This window comes from Penicilliopsis zonata, assembly GCF_001890105.1.
Source record: "Penicilliopsis zonata CBS 506.65 unplaced genomic scaffold ASPZOscaffold_21, whole genome shotgun sequence".
Lineage (NCBI taxonomy): Eukaryota > Fungi > Ascomycota > Eurotiomycetes > Eurotiales > Aspergillaceae > Penicilliopsis > Penicilliopsis zonata.
The window spans coordinates 14,585-32,793 of record NW_019208929.1 but is presented as its reverse complement, the minus strand read 5'-3'; the positions used below and the strand labels follow the sequence as shown (position 1 = coordinate 32,793).

Here is an 18,209-nt window from a genome sequence, read left to right as displayed (position 1 = left end):
CCCAACGTTCCACTGCATTTAATGACTTGATGACCATAACACCAGATCTCGCTTGATCTCGGGCTCACGATATTCATTCGCCTTGATTTTCTTTGATTTGCTCTGCAATCTATTTGCATTTCTGCTCACCATCTCTTCTCGTTCACTCGCGTCTTTTTAAAGTTTGATATGGTTACATTTATTTACTTACTAGCTGCTAGGTAATTCCACGACCTCGGCCGTGATGGTCCAAAGCATGAAACCAATAATAAACACAATAATACTGCGCTGTTATGACGATTCTCGTTACTCCGTACATGGAACCTGACGTCGCGTATACTGACTGTAGTGACTGTACAGTACCTTGGAACGTCCTCCGTCGTCGTACTCCCACCTCACCTCACGCACTCAATTCACCCTGTTTTCCCTGATCACTATTATTAGCTGCCTCGGCCTGCCTGTTATTTGTAAATCATCGCATCCCAGCAGACTATGGTGGCCGTGATGATTGGCGCAGCCCTTGCGGTAAGACAACACTGTCAGTGTCAGACGGCACGACACGTGTCTCCGTATGGGTTAGGTACAGTAACTAACAGTGACCAGGTACAGTACTTGAGTACTCCATCGTTAGGTACTCTGAGTATCGACCACCACACCAGCTGTCAGATCTTACTCTGAATTATGGCCTTTATAAGTAACGGAGTACTACAGACAATTAGGTAGTAGATAGCTAGTTACCTCGTAACGATGAGATAGTCTGCCACGCGTCGAGTCTCGCGGCAAATCCTAGCGAGGCCAAAGGATGAGTGAGGCCTGATCGTACGAGGGCAGTGGTAGCGAGACGACAGCAAGTAGAACTAGAGAGAAAATATCGAAAATATAGAAAAGAACCAGTAAATGAATAAATAATAAATAGTAAAGAATAATAAATGATAAATAATAAATAATAGAATAGTGGTAGGTATCTCTCTCATCGAATGATCACAATATGGGACCAGTAATTCGCGTAACTAACCGCCACTGTCTCGTCTCGTTCCGTCTTGTCCCGTTCCCGTCTCGTTTCTTTCCTTTCCCCCCCCCAATTCCCTCTTCCTTTTCTCTCTTCGCCCTCCCGCCCGAGTCTCGCTTCTTCGACTCTTGCTCCTGCTCCCTGCATCGTTTCTCGCCCGGTCGTCATCAACAGGCAGCTGAGAGATTACAATCCTCTTCCCAACCGCTTATTCTTCTCCAGCGTTCTTTTTTTTTTTCTTCTCCCTCCACCATGGGTCGCACTGTCGACCAGGAAGTCCACGCCGCGTTCGTCGAGTTCCGCGCCAAGGAAGACGATAAGGTGCGTGACCCGTATATACCGTAATATTTCGGTCGCAGGGGAGAAAGACCGCGCAGCGTCACTGACCGTTACACGCTTTGTGTATTCTCTCCAGTGTCTTTCCGTCCAGTGTATCTACTGCCAGCAGATCCGGGCAAAGAACACCTCCCGTCAGAAGCAGCACCTGCTCGAGTGTCCCGGCCTGCGCGGCCACAACGCCCCCCCCCAGCCGCAGGCTCCTTCTGCCCAGGCGGGCCCGAATGGCATCGGCGCTGCCAACGGCTATCCTGCCACGCCGAATGGGCCGACAGCCACCGCGCCCGGGGCAGGCCCGGGCCCAGGGCCGGGCAGCATCGCGGCCACCAACGGGGCCGCCATGATGGCCAACGGCGTCAACCCGCACGGCACCCCGATGCAAACCTCGCTGCAGAGCCTGCAGAACCGTCCCTCACTGCCTGCCTCCGCGGGGCCCGGTGCTCCCGGGGGGAGTGCCAACGCCATGAACCGCCAGCCCGCGCGCCAGACCCCCAAGCCCAAGCCGAAACCGAGTAATTCCAGCCTACCGGCGCCGCCGCTCGATGATGTCCATGCTGCGTTTGTCGAGTTCCGCGCCAAGGAGGATGACAAGGTGAGAGAAGAAGCTTTCAAAGCTTGATAATGTGGTGTAGCTAATTAGATAAGTGTCTCTCTGTTCAATGCATCTACTGCCAACAGGTCCGCGCCAAGAACACCAGCCGTCAGCGACAGCACCTCCTCGAATGTCCAACCTACCTGAGCGTAATGAAGGACTCAATCCCTGCGAACAACCTGTTGCACACCTTCCCCGAGGGCGAGGTGGCGCGCTCGCTACAGATCCCCGCCCCCTCGCTGGAACTGGATTTCCGCATGAGCATCAAATTGAACCCTAAGGTCTCGGCGGGCGTGAGCATCTGGGGGCAGCGCGACTGGGTGACCTTTGTGGGGGGGCAGTGGGCCGGTCGATGGGGGAAGGGGGTTGTTTTGGTAAGTCTTTTTTTTTTTTTTTTTTTTTTTTTTTAAATGCGTTTCGTTTCGTTACCTTGATGTTTGCCCCGTCTAACTGTTTAGCCCGGTGGCCAAGATTCGCAGGTCATCATCAAGGAATACGTCACGGGTCTCCGAGCGAGCTACATGCTGCAGACCAACGACGAACCTCCGGCGTACATCATCGTCAAGACCCAGGGCTGGCTGACGGGGGCCAAGGACGTGTTGGAAAAAGTCAACGACGCCGGTGTCGCCGACTCGGTCAACCCCAACTCGTACAAGTACCGCGTCAACCTGTCCATGGAGACGGGTGACGAGCGCTACGCCTTTCTGAATACCCTGATGTGGATTGGGAGTGGCTGTCGCCGGTCCCACGAGGGTAAGCCTTTCCAATCATCATAACCATCACGATTCACAATTATTCTGACAAGCTAATTGCAGTCATTTTCGATGCCTTCCGCGTCAACTAATCTTTTCTGTCGTTATATTGAGCGAGTGATTTTCTTTGTGGCGGGAAAAAGGGGGATTGTTTTTCGAGTTGATATTGAGGCGCAACTCTCCGATTCATTGGCGTTCTTCTGCCTTGCAGTTCTTGATCCGATCTATTTTACCTTGTTGACATCTTTGATCCTGGTTGCCTTTGGTAGTGGTTCAAGTCTCTTATTCCGGTCTAGCACATGTATGAGCCTATTACTAGTATGATCTATAAGATGAGATGAATAGTGTAACATACGTTATTGAGTATCAAAGAATGCTGTATGGTCATTTGTATTACCATACGGTATTAGGTAATATAAATAGAGTATCAAGGTACAGAACAGATCTTAGGAGTCAACTAGATAATAATGGTTAATATCGAGTAGCTTATTTCCTGAAGTACTGAATCTGTACTTGATTCATGTATGCAGACTTGATAAAGTTGATCTACAATATTTCGATACGGCCCACCTGTCGTACTTGGTAGTACCTCTTTGTAGTTACTAGGTAGGTACTTTGTAAAGTACGAGTACGCAGTACCAGATAATTGTTACACATTACAATACTATGTAGGTACATACCGTAGCTAGCTTAGGTAGGTACCTGAAGTACCTTAGATAGATACCTAACCAAGTATTTATCTTCTACTTTTCCTCTACTCTACTCTCTCTACCCTACTCTTTACTTCTCACTCAACATGATGGACCTCGAGACCAAAGCCCACCGTCAATTCGACGAGATGGCGCGCCAGGGAGGAATCCTGTACGAGGACACCCCGGCGGAGCTCTACACACACAATAATTTCCCGGTACCTCACCTACTCTACAAGTGAACCGACGAAACTGATGCTGGCGATGTGTTTCTAATACTAACAGTTCGAATTCCGCATCGTCCCCTACTTCACACGCAAACCCATCCTCCCCGCCGACGCCTCCCGCCGCACCGCAACGCGCAGCCCCTTCCTGAACCCTCCGCCGGACGAGATCGTAGCCCACCTAGGCGACGACGACACCCACATCCTCCTCCTGAACAAATACAGCTGCTACGCGCCCAGTCTGGTGGTGGTCACGCGCGAGTTCGCCGTGCAGTCCGACGATCTGGACGCGGCGGATTTCGCTGTGGCGTGGGCCTTGTTGGGCGAGTTTACCCGCCACGACATGTTTCTCGTGTATAACTGCGGGGTCAACTCGGGGGCTTCGCAGGGTCATAAACATATGCAGTTGTTGCCTTTACCGGGGTATACCTTGTGGCCGAAGGCGGGACTTGAAACCACTACTTCTCCGCCAGGAACTGTTCTCTCTTCCATACCGAACGTCCCGTTTGTTCATTTCGTGGCGAGGATAGAAGACGCAGATGATGATGCTGATGTGTACGCACTGTACGTGCGGCTGCTTGGGTTAACACGACAGGCCCTCGCCGCGGCGGGCGATAGTCGCGACTACAATCTCGCCATGACGAGGGAGTGGATGGCGTTGATCCCGCGGACGACGGCCGGGCCGGAAGGGCCCTGGGGCGCAAATACGATGGGCATGCTGGGCATGGTTGCCGTGAGGAGCGAGGCAGAGCGCAAGCGATGGGCGGAGCTGGGGTATACGCATTACTTGGCTTGGTTGGGGATTCCGATAGACAGTAGTAGTACTCCGTAGTAGGAGTAGTATTTTTTAGTAAGGGCTTTAAGTAGGTAGTAGTGTGTCTAGTGTCCGAGATTTCTCGGAGGAGGCAGAGCAGGTCCCTCGGGAGTCACGTAGGCCTTTGTCATGCCGCCGTCGACGACGAAATCGGTCCCGTTGACGAAACTGCTCTCGTCGCTGGCAAGGAAGACCACGGCGTGCGCCTGTTCGATGGCTTCGCCGAACCGGCCTGTCGGGAAGTGGACCTCGCGTCGGAAGCGTTTGGGTTGATCGTCGCCCAGCCAGTCTTGAAGAAGGGGGGTGCTAATAGTCTGTGAGTAACGAGAACGGAGTACGGAATGTAGGGATAAGGGATTAAGGTACTTTAGAGGAGCAGGGCACAAGGCGTTGAAGCGGAACCCCTCGCGGGCATGGACAATGGCCAGCTCGCGGGTCAACGCGAGGACAGCACCCTTGCTCGCCGTGTAGGCGAGCTGAGGGGTGGCGCTGCCGACGAGCGCCACGACGCTGGCCGTGTTGATGATGCTGCCCCGGGCCTTGCCGTGACGGCGCAGACTCTGCACGGCGTGCTTGCAGCCGAACCAGACCCCCTTGACGTTGATGTTCTGCGTCAGGTCCCAGATCTTCTCCGGGGTGTCGACCGCGTCCGCGTCGTCGGCGTGCATGATCCCTGCGTTGTTGAAGATCACGTCTGTTCCACCCCAGCTGTCCTGGCTCTCCACCATCGCCTGCACTTGCTCTTCCTTGGAGACATCGCACTTGATCGTTTCCACCCGCTCGGCCTCGGGCACCACCTCCCTCACCTTCGCCAACGCCTTGGCCAGCGCCGGTTCCGAGATGTCGGCCATCAGCACCCGGGCGCCCTCGCGGGCAAACAAAATGCTGGTCTCAAGACCAATGCCTCTAGGATGTGTTAGCATCCAACACTCAGTATCTCATATCTCATATCTCATGTATCCCGACTGTCTAGCACGCACCCTGCTGCACCGGTGATAATGGCATTCTTGCCTTGGAGACGTCCTCTGGGAGTAATCGTAGCCATTTCTGCCCAGTTAGCATAGCTTCATCCCCCACAGACCACAGCATCACCACTTACTCGTTCCTGCCAACCCTTGGAATGATGGAGAGAGAAGACCCGTAGAGGACACAACGACAACTATCTCATGGCGGGGTATGTGGACCGCTTATCTAACCAGGTCTTTCGTCTAGGCAGTTACCCTCCCCGACAGGACAGTAAGATATACTTTATACCAATCATTGAAACATCTCTTCCGATGTTTCCTTCTTCCTATTCCTAGAACCTGCTTTCCCTTTTCCAATGCCACAATACTGCCCTGCTCGTACTCATCTCCGCGTCGATATCGGAACGGGCGAGATAAGCTGCTGATAGCGACTCCGACGAGGTGGAACGTCTCTGTAAGGGCCAGCGACGTCGACTCGAGATACCCCACCATCTACCGTGCTATTGAACAATAATTCACATACTCCGAATACTGAATATAATATCCTGGATATTCTTTGAATAAAATGTCCATCGAGCCGGACATCACCCTCGACAATGTCGCCCAGATCCTCCAGCACGACACCAAGGTGAAGCTGGCGGGCGTCGACGTCGACGGCATCCTGCGCGGCAAGCTGGTCTCGAAGAGCAAGTTCCTGTCGATTGTGGCCGACGGGTTCGGCTTCTGTTCGGTGGTCTTTGGCTGGGACATGCACGACCGGACGTATTTCAAAGAGCTGGCCATCAGCAATAAGGAGAACGGGTATCGCGACCTTGTCGCCATTCCGGACCTGCGCAGCTTCCGTCGGATCCCCTGGGAAAATAACGTGCCCTTTTTTCTTGTCAGCTTCTTCGATCCGGATACGAGGGAACCGGTATGTGCTTGTCCCCGTGGGCTACTCAAGACGGCGTCGGGGAGGGTAGAGGCGGCTGGTTATCGGGCTATGGCGGGGGGTGCGTCTCTCTCTCTCTCTCTCTCACACACACACATTAATACGCCCTCTCTCTAACTTCTCTTAGCCGAGTATGAGTTCTATCAATTTCGCGCCCCGGGAAACAATTCTACCCCAGAACGCAACGCGTCGGCTACGGCGGCCTTTCTCAAGGAGAACCCCGTCGAGGCGCTCCCCCCGTTGACCGAGGGTATGTTTGGATACAGTATCACCCGGCCGATCCATAACCAGGAGTACTATTATGGTATTTTTGATGCCTGTGAGGAGTTCAGATGCGGGATTGAGGGGTGGCATACCGAGAGCGGGCCTGGTGTGTTTGAGGCGGTGCGTGACGTTTCCGGGTTCGACAGCGACTACGGCTGACTGGTCTAGGCGCTTCAATATAGCGAAGCCAAAGATATGGCCGACAAGGCTGGACTTTTTAAGTGAGTGATCAGATACAAAAAAAAGATTTTGCGATGCCAGCTAGTTAATGGCTAGATACGTCGTCAAAGCGATGGGTACGAAACACGGCATCACCCCCGCGTTCATGGCGAAGCCGCGCGAGGGCCTCCCCGGAAACAGTGGACATATGCACATCTCGCTCGTGACGGAAGACGGGAAGAACGCCTTCTTCCGCGAGACCGCGGACCCGTCGCCGCCCTATCCGGATGTCGCCAATCTGTCTGACCTGGGGCGACATTTCCTTGCCGGTCTGCTGGAAGGATTGCCGGACATCATGCCCCTGTTAGCTCCCACGGTGAACTCGTACAAGCGGCTGGTCGAGAACTTCTGGGCCCCCGTGACGGTCTCGTGGGGACTAGAGCACCGCGCAGCCTCGATCCGGCTCATCACCCCGCCGACCGCCAGCCCCAAGGCGACACGGTTCGAGGTGCGCGTGCCCGGCGCTGACGCCAACCCGCACTTTGTCCTGGCCGCGATCCTCGCGCTGGGCTGGCGCGGGGTGGAAAAGAAACTCGAGATCCCCGTGCCGCCGCTGTCGAGAGGCCAGGAAATGGGAGACGACGAGGGAGACCAAGGCATCCGGCTCGCCAAGTCCCTGCGTGAAGCCACCGCGACCTTTATGCGTCACGACAGCATCGCCCGCGAGGTGTTTGGCGATGCCTTTGTGGACCATTTCGGGGGCACGCGCGAGCATGAAGTACGCCTGTGGGAGGAGGCCGTGACAGACTGGTAAGTTCTATCTAAAGTAGTTGTGTTTTGCGTTTTATCTACTAATCTTGTTCTAGGGAGGTACGACGCTACATCGAGACTGTCTAGGGAGATGTATACTAGACTGCTCTTCAAGAGATGACCATCAGAATGATGTACATATACTACTACATGATCAATTACTGAAAATTATTCCACCTTAATCTATACCTATATATCACATGCTGTCACATGCATATTGTAAGCCACGGCATACGGAGTAGTAATGAGTAGGTACCTGGTAGAGGAATTACATATGGTTTAATTCATTATCATGTTACAACTTTATGATAAAATTATTCCAATAAATATATGAATACAGCAGACAGAGGAAACTATTTACTATACTATATTTTCTATCTATACTATAACCAACTGGTGAGTCACTAAACTTAAATCTAACCTAGGTTATTCATAGCCTTGTCGATCAGGCATCAACCGGGAACACTCGGGCCGGTAAGACCCTGCCATAGGGACTTGTAAGTAGTTTATACAGTAGTTTGTACAGCAGTTTATACAAGATAAATTATAAAGAATGAGATAGAATTCAATTAATATAATATATAATAAATAGTCATTATCTACATACGCTGGACTGTACGGTATGCGGCGCCTGCCGATAGCCTTAAATATCTGGAATACGCTGATAACGATGGCGGGGAACAGAGTCGGCCGAGAAGCAAAGAGTTTCCCGCGGGGAATCACAGGGAAGACATCCAATGATTAGGACTGTACAGAGCAAACTTCCATTTGTCCAGGGAGTCATGACTGAGTCTGGGTCGGGTATTCCTCTGGACCGCGGTTGTTGTGACGTAAGTGAGTTTATCAGATAGTACCTAGGTATCTATATAGTCTGACTGCAATGCCCTTTTCTTTTCTTCATTCCTACTTTATCTCGGTTTAGAAGTAGTGTTCAGTAGAAGACTGAAGTGACCACTGACAAGTCACGATGGATCACGTGGACACCCAACTGAAGGAAGTCGCCATCCTCGGCGCCCTCAACGACGAAACCCGCAAGATCCTCACCAAGGAAGCCTGTGCCTTCCTGGCCATCTTGCACCGCACCTTCAATTCCACCCGCAAGGCTCTCTTGCAGCGTCGCGTCGACCGCCAGGCTGAGATCGATAAAGGCCATCTGCCCGACTTCCTCCCTGAGACCAAGCACATCCGGGAGAACGATGCCTGGAGGGGTGCACCTCCTGCCCCTGGTCTTATTGACCGTCGTGTCGAGATCACCGGGCCTACAGATAGAAAGATGGTGGTCAACGCGTTGAACTCGGATGTGTGGACTTATATGGCGGATTTTGAAGGTAACTTCTTCTTCTCTCCTCCTCCTCCTCCTCCTCCTCCTCCTCCTCATCCTTCCTCTTCTTCTTCTACAATTGCTAATTATGCTCAAGACTCGAGCGCTCCCACTTGGGAGAACATGGTGAATGGTCAGGTCAACTTGTACGACGCGATTCGTCGCCAGGTCGACTTTAAACAGGGCAGCAAGGAATACAAGTTACGCACTGACCGGACACTGCCCACGCTGATTGCCCGTGCGCGCGGCTGGCACTTGGAGGAGAAGCACTTCACCGTCAACGGCGAGCCAATTTCCGGTAGTCTGTTCGACTTTGGCCTCTATTTCTTCCACAACGCCAAAGAGCTCGTTGCCCGTGGCTATGGCCCCTACTTTTACCTGCCCAAGATGGAGTCGCACCGAGAGGCTCGCTTGTGGAATGATGTCTTCAACCTTGCCCAGGACTATATCGGCATGCCACGGGGCACCATTCGAGCCACCGTGCTGATCGAAACCATCACCGCTGCTTTTGAGATGGACGAGGTATGTCATAGTTTCAAATTACAAAATCCATAAATACTAACCATCTAGATCATCTATGAACTACGAGACCACAGCTCCGGCCTCAACTGTGGACGATGGGATTATATCTTCTCCTTTATCAAGAAATTCCGTAACCACCCGGGTTTCGTTCTCCCCGATCGCTCGGATGTGACCATGACGGTTCCTTTCATGGATGCGTACGTGAAGCTGTTGATTCAGACTTGCCACCGCCGTGGTGTCCACGCAATGGTACATCCTATCTTATCTCTCCTATCAAAATACTCTTTACTGATTCAGTAGGGCGGGATGGCTGCTCAAATCCCCATCAAAGACAATGCCGCCGCAAACGACAAGGCGATGGAAAGTGTGCGCGCGGACAAGCTGCGTGAGGTGCGCGCCGGCCACGACGGCACCTGGGTTGCTCACCCGGCCCTTGCCGCCATTGCGTCCGAGGTGTTCAACAAGTATATGCCGGCACCGAACCAGCTCTACATCCGCCGCGAGGATGTCCACATCACAGCCAACGACCTCCTCAACACTAATGTCCCGGGAAAAATCACCGAGGATGGTATCCGTAAGAACCTGAACATCGGACTGTCCTATATGGAGGGCTGGCTCCGTGGTGTTGGCTGTATTCCTATCAACTACCTGATGGTATGTTTTTTTACTCTCTCCTTTCATTCTTTGTTTTCTTTTGATGTTAACAACCTCTAGGAGGATGCCGCCACCGCCGAAGTCTCTCGTTCTCAGCTCTGGCAATGGACGCGTCACAACGTCACCACCGCCGAAGGCAAGAAGATGGACAAGGCATACGCGCTGCGCCTGTTACAGGAACAGGCCGACGCCCTTGCTTCCAAGGGCCCCGCGGGCAACAAGTTCCAGCTGGCAGCTCGGTACTTTGCCAACCAGGTCACCGGCGAGGACTATGCGGATTTCTTGACCACCCTGCTGTACAATGAGATTTCTTCTCCAGGCACGGCTGCAAAGCTGTAACTCAAGTCACCTGTATATTATGAATTATGATTATTCTTTGTTACCAATGTCAATAATGTACGCACAAGAGCACAAGAGTATTTCTTTTGGCAGAGCGGAAATTTCCGCCCACAGCGGAATTGCTGACATATGCTCATCAATCCAAGCCAACGCTGACAAAATCGATCAGTATACTACATAGTACATAGAGTATCTAGAACGCTTTTAAATATTTTTAATCAATTAAGCTCTGCTTAGTCTAGGATTAGCATATCACACTAGAATTTTCTAGTATATCTTTCCCTGGTACAGCAGGAGTGGTATCCCTGGCCAATGTCTTCCTCATCTTCCTCTCCCACGCCCACGCCGCAAATCACCCCCGGGACCTCCGTGCCATCATTTTGGTCAGGCAAACGGCTCCTCATCGCATCGGCCGTGACGCTGGCGTTCTCAGTCCTAGCTGCTATCTCCTTCCGAACCACAGGCGGCGTGAGCAGGTCGGCTCTGGCTCGATCGGCATCTCATCTTCCAAAGACTCCGCCTGCAGATCTTCAAATGAGGACTCCGGTTTATTTCCTCAGTCATGGGGGGGTAAGTACCCTATAGGCCACAGAGTTGAGCTAGATAAACAAGGGGATATGCTGACGATTAGCCCAATATCATGTATGACCATGAACACCCTGCATACCATAAACTAGGCGAGATTGGCCGCGAAATCACAACACAAGTCAGGCCGCGCGCGGTGGTCGTCTTCTCTGCTCACTGGCAGGCTGGCCGGGACACCGTGCAGGTCAACACCGCAGAGTTGACGGATTTAATCTACGAGTACGTACTATACTTGATTTGCAAGTTTATCAAGAACCAAGTATTGATTGATGTAGTTTCTATGGCTTCCCCTCGCACTACTATAAAGAGACGTACCCGAACGTCGGGAGCAGGGAGGTCGCAAACCGGGTTCTGCAATCGTTGCAGGAGGCCGGCATCAAGGCCGAGGGCGTCAACAGGGGGTTGGATCATGGAGTCTGGGCAAGCTTCAAGTGTGGTAGGTGAAAGAACCCCGACAAATTTAATAATACGTGAAGAAATGAAATTAATGTCGAAGCCTTCCCCGAGGAAAACCCACTCAACGTGCCCATCGTGCAGGTCTCGCTGTTCAAGAGCGAGGACCCCCTGCAGCACATGCGGCTCGGCCAGGCCGTCTCCAAACTGCGCGACGAGAACATCCTTATCATCGTCTCCGGGATGGCCGTGCACAACCTGCGCGACATGCAGTTCACCTGGGGCGATCCGCGTCCGCTGCCCTACACGGTCAGCTTTGACGAGGCCCTCAAGGACGCCGTCATGACCGCCCCGGGCGCAGACAGGGAAAAGGCCATGGCCGAGTTGCTCAAACGGCCCGATGCTCGCCAGGCGCATCCGCATTTCGACCATTTGCTGCCGATCCATGTTGGCGCGGGTGCGGCGGCCAACGACGCCGGAAAGCGTCTCTGGACGTTCAAGGAGGGTAGCATGAGTTGGGCGCAGTACAGGTTTGGCGAGATCCGTAGTGGTTTCAATAGTACCTTGTAAAAAAAAAAAAAATAGAAAGAACTCTTTATTCCACACGCTTGTCTACAATACAACCCATCCTACAGACTCTCCTTCACCAGTTGAGTCACTTTCTCTTCGATCTCCTTGTCCGTAAGGCCTAAAACGGTCAGCAAACTGTCACCACAGGAAGATGCAGATATGCAGAGAGATGGAATACACGGACCGGACAGCGTTTCCTGCTTTTCCTTTCCAAATCCTGGCCAACCGATTAACCTGTCTGTTCTGACTCTCCTTAAAGTTTCCCATGGAGTATCCCATCACGTACCGTATCTCGCGAAAACTCGAGGCTCCGTCGCGGCCGCTTCACGCATCAGAATGGGGACATACGGGTTGTGCTTCTTCATGGTGGGGTATGCGCGGTGCAGGAACGACCTATTTCAATCAGCCGGACATATTATACGCCAAAAGGCTAAATCAATCCAATTGAATACCTGGTTGCAGCGCTCTGTTCCGAAGTATGGCAGAAGAGGAAGCGCAGCTCCTTCAGACTCTTGGTGAAAACGTATTTGGAAGACATGGCGTAAAACCTCGCTGTTGTCGAGAATCCCTTGCAGTATCCTGTACCCGCCGTGTAATTCAACAACGTACCAAGGGAATCGGGGGGGTATCAATGACAAGAAACAACGGGAGCCGTGAAGCAAAGGGTGTCGAGGTCGGCGGCGGATCTGGCGATGATTCTCACGAGGTTCAAGTCGACCAATCCGGCTAAGCGCCGTGATGCTTACTCAGCGGTCTGCGAGTCACCAGCTGATTACAGGGACAAAGGGATCAATGTTCTTATAGTATATAGAAGAAATTAAGAGTATAATCTCTAATTTATACGTCTATTTTTGGCAGCTTCCAGTCTTCTACAGCTTCAGTTCTTGCACCGTAGAGGAAGATCGTTAGAGGAAGCTCACTTTATCTCCGCCCCCCGACCGGTCCGATCTTTTCTCCCCATCTCAACGACGACTCAACAACAACTGAACCTACTCAGCAGGCGCCGTTGTTTTCTTTCCGCCCCCCCCCTCTCCCCTCCACAGCCTATTCCCCTTGTCTTCTCAAGATGTCGTCGTCACGCGTCGGTCTCCGTTTCTTCCAGAACTCTCGCGCTGCGTTCCGCAATGCGTCCGCACCTTTCCGCCGCCAGGGCGCCCAGTCTCGCCGGTGGCAGAGCGCCGAAGCCGGGGAGCAGCAGACCATCTTCCAGCGTCTATGGAATAGCCCGGTCGGTGTGAAGACTGTTCACTTCTGGTATGTCTTTTCCCCCTTATCATAGAGACCTTTAGAATGATGCTGATTGTTTTAGGGCCCCCGTCATGAAGGTATGACTACCATACCCATATCGAACTATGAGAAAAAGAGACAAATACTAAACCAGACCAGTGGGGTCTCGTCATCGCAGGCATCTCTGACTTTGCTCGTCCGGCCGAAAAGCTCTCGCTGACCCAGAATGCCGCCCTGACTGCCACGGGTGCGATCTGGACCCGGTGGTGCCTTATCATCACACCGCGCAACGTTTTGTACGATTTAAAATGGTCCCCCTGATTGAAAACGGGTGGTATACTGATTTTGGATTTTCCCTTTTGTTCACAGGCTCGCTACCGTCAACTTCTTCCTCGGATGCGTCGGTGCCGTCCAGGTCTCGCGTATTCTCATGTACAGACGCAGCCTGAACGACGGCTCTAGCGTCGAGGCGGCCAAGGATATCGAGGCCGAGGTCGTGGATGCCGCCAAGTCGGTGGTGGAGAAGACCGAGAAGGCCGTCGAGAAGGCCATCGAGAAGGCCGCTTAGATGGGCGTTTTGAGACGGAAATAAACCGGGCACTTTTCAGGCCACTTTTGGACGGGACACAAAAAAAAAACGGAATTGTCGGTCAATTTGTATTAGTGCTTGTTGGATGGTCAGGATACGGGGCGAAGCGCATTTGGACATTGTATATATCAAGCTGGCTTTTAGATGAATGTCTCGGAATATCATCCATAATCTTATTTGAGTCTATTTAGATGACCTGGATGAACAATCCAACCTACAAGTCCCTTATCAGATAAATCAAGCCGAATCTAAATACCATCCACATGGGAGGTAGTTGCAGCTGATTCACGGTTGATTACATCAAGAACGAGCGAGCTCGTGCTTATTGATATCGGAAAATTTGCTCTGGTCATTTGACGGGAGGAGCGAGTTCTCCGGTTCGATTGTAAGTACGACTGCCCAAATTGTCGTTTCCTGAGTAAATGTCCACCCATACGTCTGATGCAGATCGCCAATTTGAGAAATCAGACGTCTCTCTTAACGGTTAGGAAACGTTTGGAATGGAATATGACATACAGACCATGTTGGACAACTCGCAAACAGCGTTTTGAAAGGGAGACTGGTAGGGCCATACAAATCAAGAGACGATTCTTCCATGTTATTTCCCTTAGACTTCATGAAGCTGATAGAATATTGGGCAAATGTTTTATTAGTTCCCTACCTTGTATACTCAAATGGGAAGCCAGCTGCAGATAAATCCTTTGCATCGAGTACTGTTTTGCACCGCAAACTGCCCATCATTCCTACGCCATCCATTTATAGTAGCCGATTCACTGCCATGGAAAGCTGTATGACCAGTCTCGCCAGGCCGTCGATCTGGCATGGTCACGAATCGGTTCCCTGATAAAGTGTAGACAGTCACGAGTTCGTTAGAACTAGGTTATCTGCCAGTCTCTTGCACAATCCACCTCGGTGATACTATTGATAGAACATGCTGATTCATCTTCGCAATTTCCATTGATAAAATATGAGAACGGACTGTCTCTGCTATATAGAACCTCGGCCGTTAGTTAGTTCTCCTCTAATACCCAGCTTTCCTAACTCACCAGTATCGATTCCTGTCTCATACGTCATGTCACCGGTCAGTAGAGCAATGGTAATTCAGATTGGTTGCAAGAATGCAGGGATCTGGGTTAGTAGCAGTCTAATAGGCGGATTCCAAGCATTGACCCTGATTGCACCCTTTGAAAACACCTCAGGGCTGGAGGACTAAGCGGTGAAGCTTTCTGTTGCAGAAAAGGATGACCTTGAGGCTGCCAATCAGGATGATTTGCGTATATTTACAGCGTCACCTAACTAGCTAAGCCTAATATAGTTAGTATTATACTCTAATTTTTTATTTACTTAATATATCTAGCTTAACTAATATTAAATATACTAAGTAGTATATAAATTATATAAAAATATAATACTATTAGTCTTAAATATATATAGGATTTATTAAAGTTATAAGCCTAATTAACTCTTAATTATTATTATATTTATTTATAAACTTTAAAGACTTATTAAAGATATAAAACTACTATATTAATAATATTACTAAGCTAAAATAATATTTATAAATCTATATTATATATATAGACTACTAATATATTATTAATAAGCTAAAGATAATAAGTATTCTAAATAAGATATTAAATAATATAAAGATATTAATTCTATTAAAAAAAATATAAATTAGTATCTTTAATATAAAGCCTTATAAATTATTATAGATTTATATAATATTTAAGATTATATTAATTTAAATAATAATATAAAATTAAAGTTATTAATAGCTTTAAATATTATAGATTATAATAAAGAGGTATAATTATCTAGAGACCTAAAGAGATATTAACTAATTATATATATTAAAGCTAATAAAAAGTATTATTATAAGTAAAAGAAATATAAATAGTTAAAAATAAGGATCTCTTATATCTTAAGCTATATATTTTAGTCTATATAGACTAATCTTTTAATTATTATAATTAATAATAATATTATAAAGAGAATAATTAAGTAGTTATAAATATATTTAATATTAATAAAGATATATTATAAAATTAAGCTAATAAATTAATAAAGAAATATTAATAATAAATATATATTAAAGATTAATTTAAATAAATAGTTAAATAACTAGAAATCTATATATTATAATTATAAAGATATAAGGATTAGAGCTATTATAAATAAGATATAATTAATATTATAATTCTTAAATTATATTAATTAACTTTATAAAGACTATATATTAAATATAGAGTTAAAGCTTTAATATAAAGACCTATAGATAATAACTATTAATAAACTATTAGTAGATTTTTAATAATATCTTATAATATAATTAAATAAGTATATTAACTTTATAGATATAATATTTATAATATATAAAAAATATAATAAAAATAAATAAAAGAAGGCTAAAAAGAAGATTAATAAAAATTAGATTTAAGGCCCTTATAAACTAAAAAAAAGAAATAAATATATATATAATAAATAATATTTATTTAATATATATCTATATATTAATAAGTATATTTAGAAGCTAGAATAAAAACTAGATAATACTATTATAAAGAGATATAAATAGATAGAGAAGAGAATCCTTATATTAAAAAATACTATAAATAAGGCTTATAAGAAGATAAATAAGCTCTATATAAAGAGAAAAAAGATATATAATATTAATATTATCTATTAAATATATAATATTAATATTATCTACTAAATATATAATATTAATATTATCTACTAAATATATAATATTAATATTATCTATTAAATATATAATATTTATAATATATATATTAAACTTAATAAGGATAAGTATATAATTAAGAGCTTTATAATAAGCTAAACTATTAATATGAATAATATATATATTTAATAAAAAGTAAATAAATTATTTTATATATAATATTATAAAATATATATTAAATAATAGTTATATCCTAGATTTAGATATAAGTATATATATCTATAATAATTAATCTAGATTTATTATATATATACTAGTTAATAGTATATTATAGACTAATATAAAGTATAGTCTATATAAGAGAGTAGATATAATTATAATATATTTTAAGATAATTAATAAATATTAGACCTTTTTAGATCTTAAAGATATAATCTATATCTTAAGATTTTATATAAATCTTATATTATATAAGTAATTAAAAGAGAAAGAATTATATTAAAATAACCTAAATATATAATTTATAAATAAACTAATTAATATTTATATTATTTAAAATAAGTATAATTAATTTATACTTAAATATAATAAATTATAAACTATATTTATAATAAATATAATATTTTAAGTTATAATAATAATTATAACTAATAATATAAAAATTATAAATAAAGATTTATAGAGATTATAAAAACCCCTAATAATAAAAAGAACTATAAAGAGATAATATAAATAATATAGTTATATTAAATATAACACCTTAAAGCATCTTATAGATACTATTAATAATATTAAGATTATAAATAATATTAAGAAGCTAAAGAGTAAATATTATATTTATAAACTTATCTTTATTCTATAAAAAATATTAAAATAATTAATAATATATATAAATAAATTATTTAAATATATGTATTTTAATCTTATTTAAATAATTATAAGCTATAATAGCTTAAATTAAGTTATATATTTTATTAATAATATAATAAGATTTTATTAAATTAAGTATATTAAGTATAAGAGTAATATTTATAAAATAATAATAGACCTTAAAGATTAAGTTAAATATTAATTTAATATTAAGATAAAGATATATTATATAAATAATAAAAAGGTCTTAATTAAAGATATTAATCACCTTATTATTAATATAATATTAAAATAGATAGTTTTAGGAATAATAGAATAGAATAGTGTGATATCGTGAGCGAGTGATATTGTGAACTCCTATGTGGCCATGAGCAAGATCACCTTGGTAGAATGCTAAGATGCCTACTCACTAATAATACAAGATCTCCTAACCCTAGTAGAGCAGTTATATAGAGTTTTTACTTTATATTAGGGATTAATTAATTCTATAGAGTTTTATTATTATTAGGTTACTTAGCTTTTAATAAGCTAAAGAGAGGTATATAGATACCTTCCCTCTAACCTATAATAATAATAGAATAAAGATTTCTTAGAGACTGTTAGCTTTTAAATATTATATCTAATAGTATATTATATTAAGGATTAGCCTCTATGCTGACCCTAATAGACTACCACTCTATAGATAATATCTAAGGATTAATAAGATTTAAAAGCAGGATAAAAGGGACGAAAGACCCCTTAAGTAAAGAAAGAAGAATTATTAAGTATCTTTACTAAAGAAACTAAATAAATAAAAGACTTAATCTTCTACTATAAGTTAATAATAAACTTTATTAGTAATATATAGAATCACCTATTACCTAAGGTATTTAAAATCCTCTTAATAATTATAACTATTAGAATAGATAAGATAGATGTTTACCCTCTTT

General features: G+C 45.4%; 9 protein-coding genes across 9 annotated transcripts; 6 read left to right on the top strand and 3 right to left on the bottom strand.

The window, feature by feature from the left end:
* Positions 1–145: 145 nt before the first annotated feature.
* ASPZODRAFT_136569 (hypothetical protein) lies at positions 146–885 on the bottom strand. Its single transcript, XM_022724089.1, has 3 exons — positions 718–885; positions 574–653; positions 146–515 (listed from the first exon to the last, which is right to left on the bottom strand). Exons 2-3 carry the CDS (start codon positions 602–604, stop codon positions 388–390), a joined length of 159 nt encoding a protein of 52 aa, XP_022577539.1. The 5' UTR covers positions 605–653; positions 718–885; the 3' UTR covers positions 146–387.
* A 292-nt stretch (positions 886–1,177) lies between these two features.
* Positions 1,178–2,824, top strand: ASPZODRAFT_136568 (hypothetical protein). Its single transcript, XM_022724088.1, has 5 exons — positions 1,178–1,309; positions 1,404–1,916; positions 1,970–2,290; positions 2,375–2,669; positions 2,732–2,824. Exons 1-5 carry the CDS (start codon positions 1,241–1,243, stop codon positions 2,758–2,760), a joined length of 1,227 nt encoding a protein of 408 aa, XP_022577538.1. The 5' UTR covers positions 1,178–1,240; the 3' UTR covers positions 2,761–2,824.
* A 640-nt stretch (positions 2,825–3,464) lies between these two features.
* ASPZODRAFT_19734 (hypothetical protein) lies at positions 3,465–4,413 on the top strand (the record flags this gene model as incomplete). Its single annotated transcript, XM_022727467.1, has 2 exons — positions 3,465–3,575; positions 3,643–4,413. 2 exons carry the CDS (start codon positions 3,465–3,467, stop codon positions 4,411–4,413), a joined length of 882 nt encoding a protein of 293 aa, XP_022577537.1.
* A 23-nt stretch (positions 4,414–4,436) lies between these two features.
* ASPZODRAFT_1203865 (hypothetical protein) lies at positions 4,437–5,708 on the bottom strand. Its single transcript, XM_022721250.1, has 4 exons — positions 5,495–5,708; positions 5,376–5,442; positions 4,762–5,301; positions 4,437–4,701 (listed from the first exon to the last, which is right to left on the bottom strand). Exons 2-4 carry the CDS (start codon positions 5,438–5,440, stop codon positions 4,461–4,463), a joined length of 846 nt encoding a protein of 281 aa, XP_022577536.1. The 5' UTR covers positions 5,441–5,442; positions 5,495–5,708; the 3' UTR covers positions 4,437–4,460.
* Positions 5,709–5,925: 217 nt separating this feature from the next.
* ASPZODRAFT_154779 (hypothetical protein) lies at positions 5,926–7,611 on the top strand (the record flags this gene model as incomplete). Its single annotated transcript, XM_022726129.1, has 5 exons — positions 5,926–6,352; positions 6,419–6,675; positions 6,724–6,776; positions 6,832–7,524; positions 7,581–7,611. 5 exons carry the CDS (start codon positions 5,926–5,928, stop codon positions 7,609–7,611), a joined length of 1,461 nt encoding a protein of 486 aa, XP_022577535.1.
* A 613-nt stretch (positions 7,612–8,224) lies between these two features.
* Positions 8,225–10,371, top strand: ASPZODRAFT_136561 (hypothetical protein). The gene is made up of 5 exons (XM_022724087.1): positions 8,225–8,852; positions 8,943–9,367; positions 9,416–9,616; positions 9,668–10,021; positions 10,082–10,371. Exons 1-5 carry the CDS (start codon positions 8,492–8,494, stop codon positions 10,358–10,360), a joined length of 1,620 nt encoding a protein of 539 aa, XP_022577534.1. The 5' UTR covers positions 8,225–8,491; the 3' UTR covers positions 10,361–10,371.
* Positions 10,372–10,894: 523 nt separating this feature from the next.
* On the top strand, positions 10,895–11,908 carry ASPZODRAFT_75162 (hypothetical protein; the record flags this gene model as incomplete). Its single annotated transcript, XM_022730026.1, has 4 exons — positions 10,895–10,930; positions 10,992–11,164; positions 11,221–11,381; positions 11,442–11,908. 4 exons carry the CDS (start codon positions 10,895–10,897, stop codon positions 11,906–11,908), a joined length of 837 nt encoding a protein of 278 aa, XP_022577533.1.
* Positions 11,909–11,967: 59 nt separating this feature from the next.
* On the bottom strand, positions 11,968–12,446 carry ASPZODRAFT_74972 (hypothetical protein; the record flags this gene model as incomplete). The annotated part of the gene is made up of 4 exons (XM_022730009.1): positions 11,968–12,026; positions 12,093–12,125; positions 12,195–12,301; positions 12,361–12,446. The coding sequence occupies 4 exons, from the start codon at positions 12,444–12,446 to the stop codon at positions 11,968–11,970; spliced, it is 285 nt and encodes a 94-aa protein (XP_022577532.1).
* Positions 12,447–12,901: 455 nt separating this feature from the next.
* On the top strand, positions 12,902–13,813 carry ASPZODRAFT_136556 (hypothetical protein). The gene is made up of 4 exons (XM_022724086.1): positions 12,902–13,162; positions 13,218–13,233; positions 13,295–13,431; positions 13,505–13,813. The coding sequence occupies exons 1-4, from the start codon at positions 12,975–12,977 to the stop codon at positions 13,701–13,703; spliced, it is 540 nt and encodes a 179-aa protein (XP_022577531.1). The 5' UTR covers positions 12,902–12,974; the 3' UTR covers positions 13,704–13,813.
* The last annotated feature ends 4,396 nt before the right edge of the window (positions 13,814–18,209 follow it).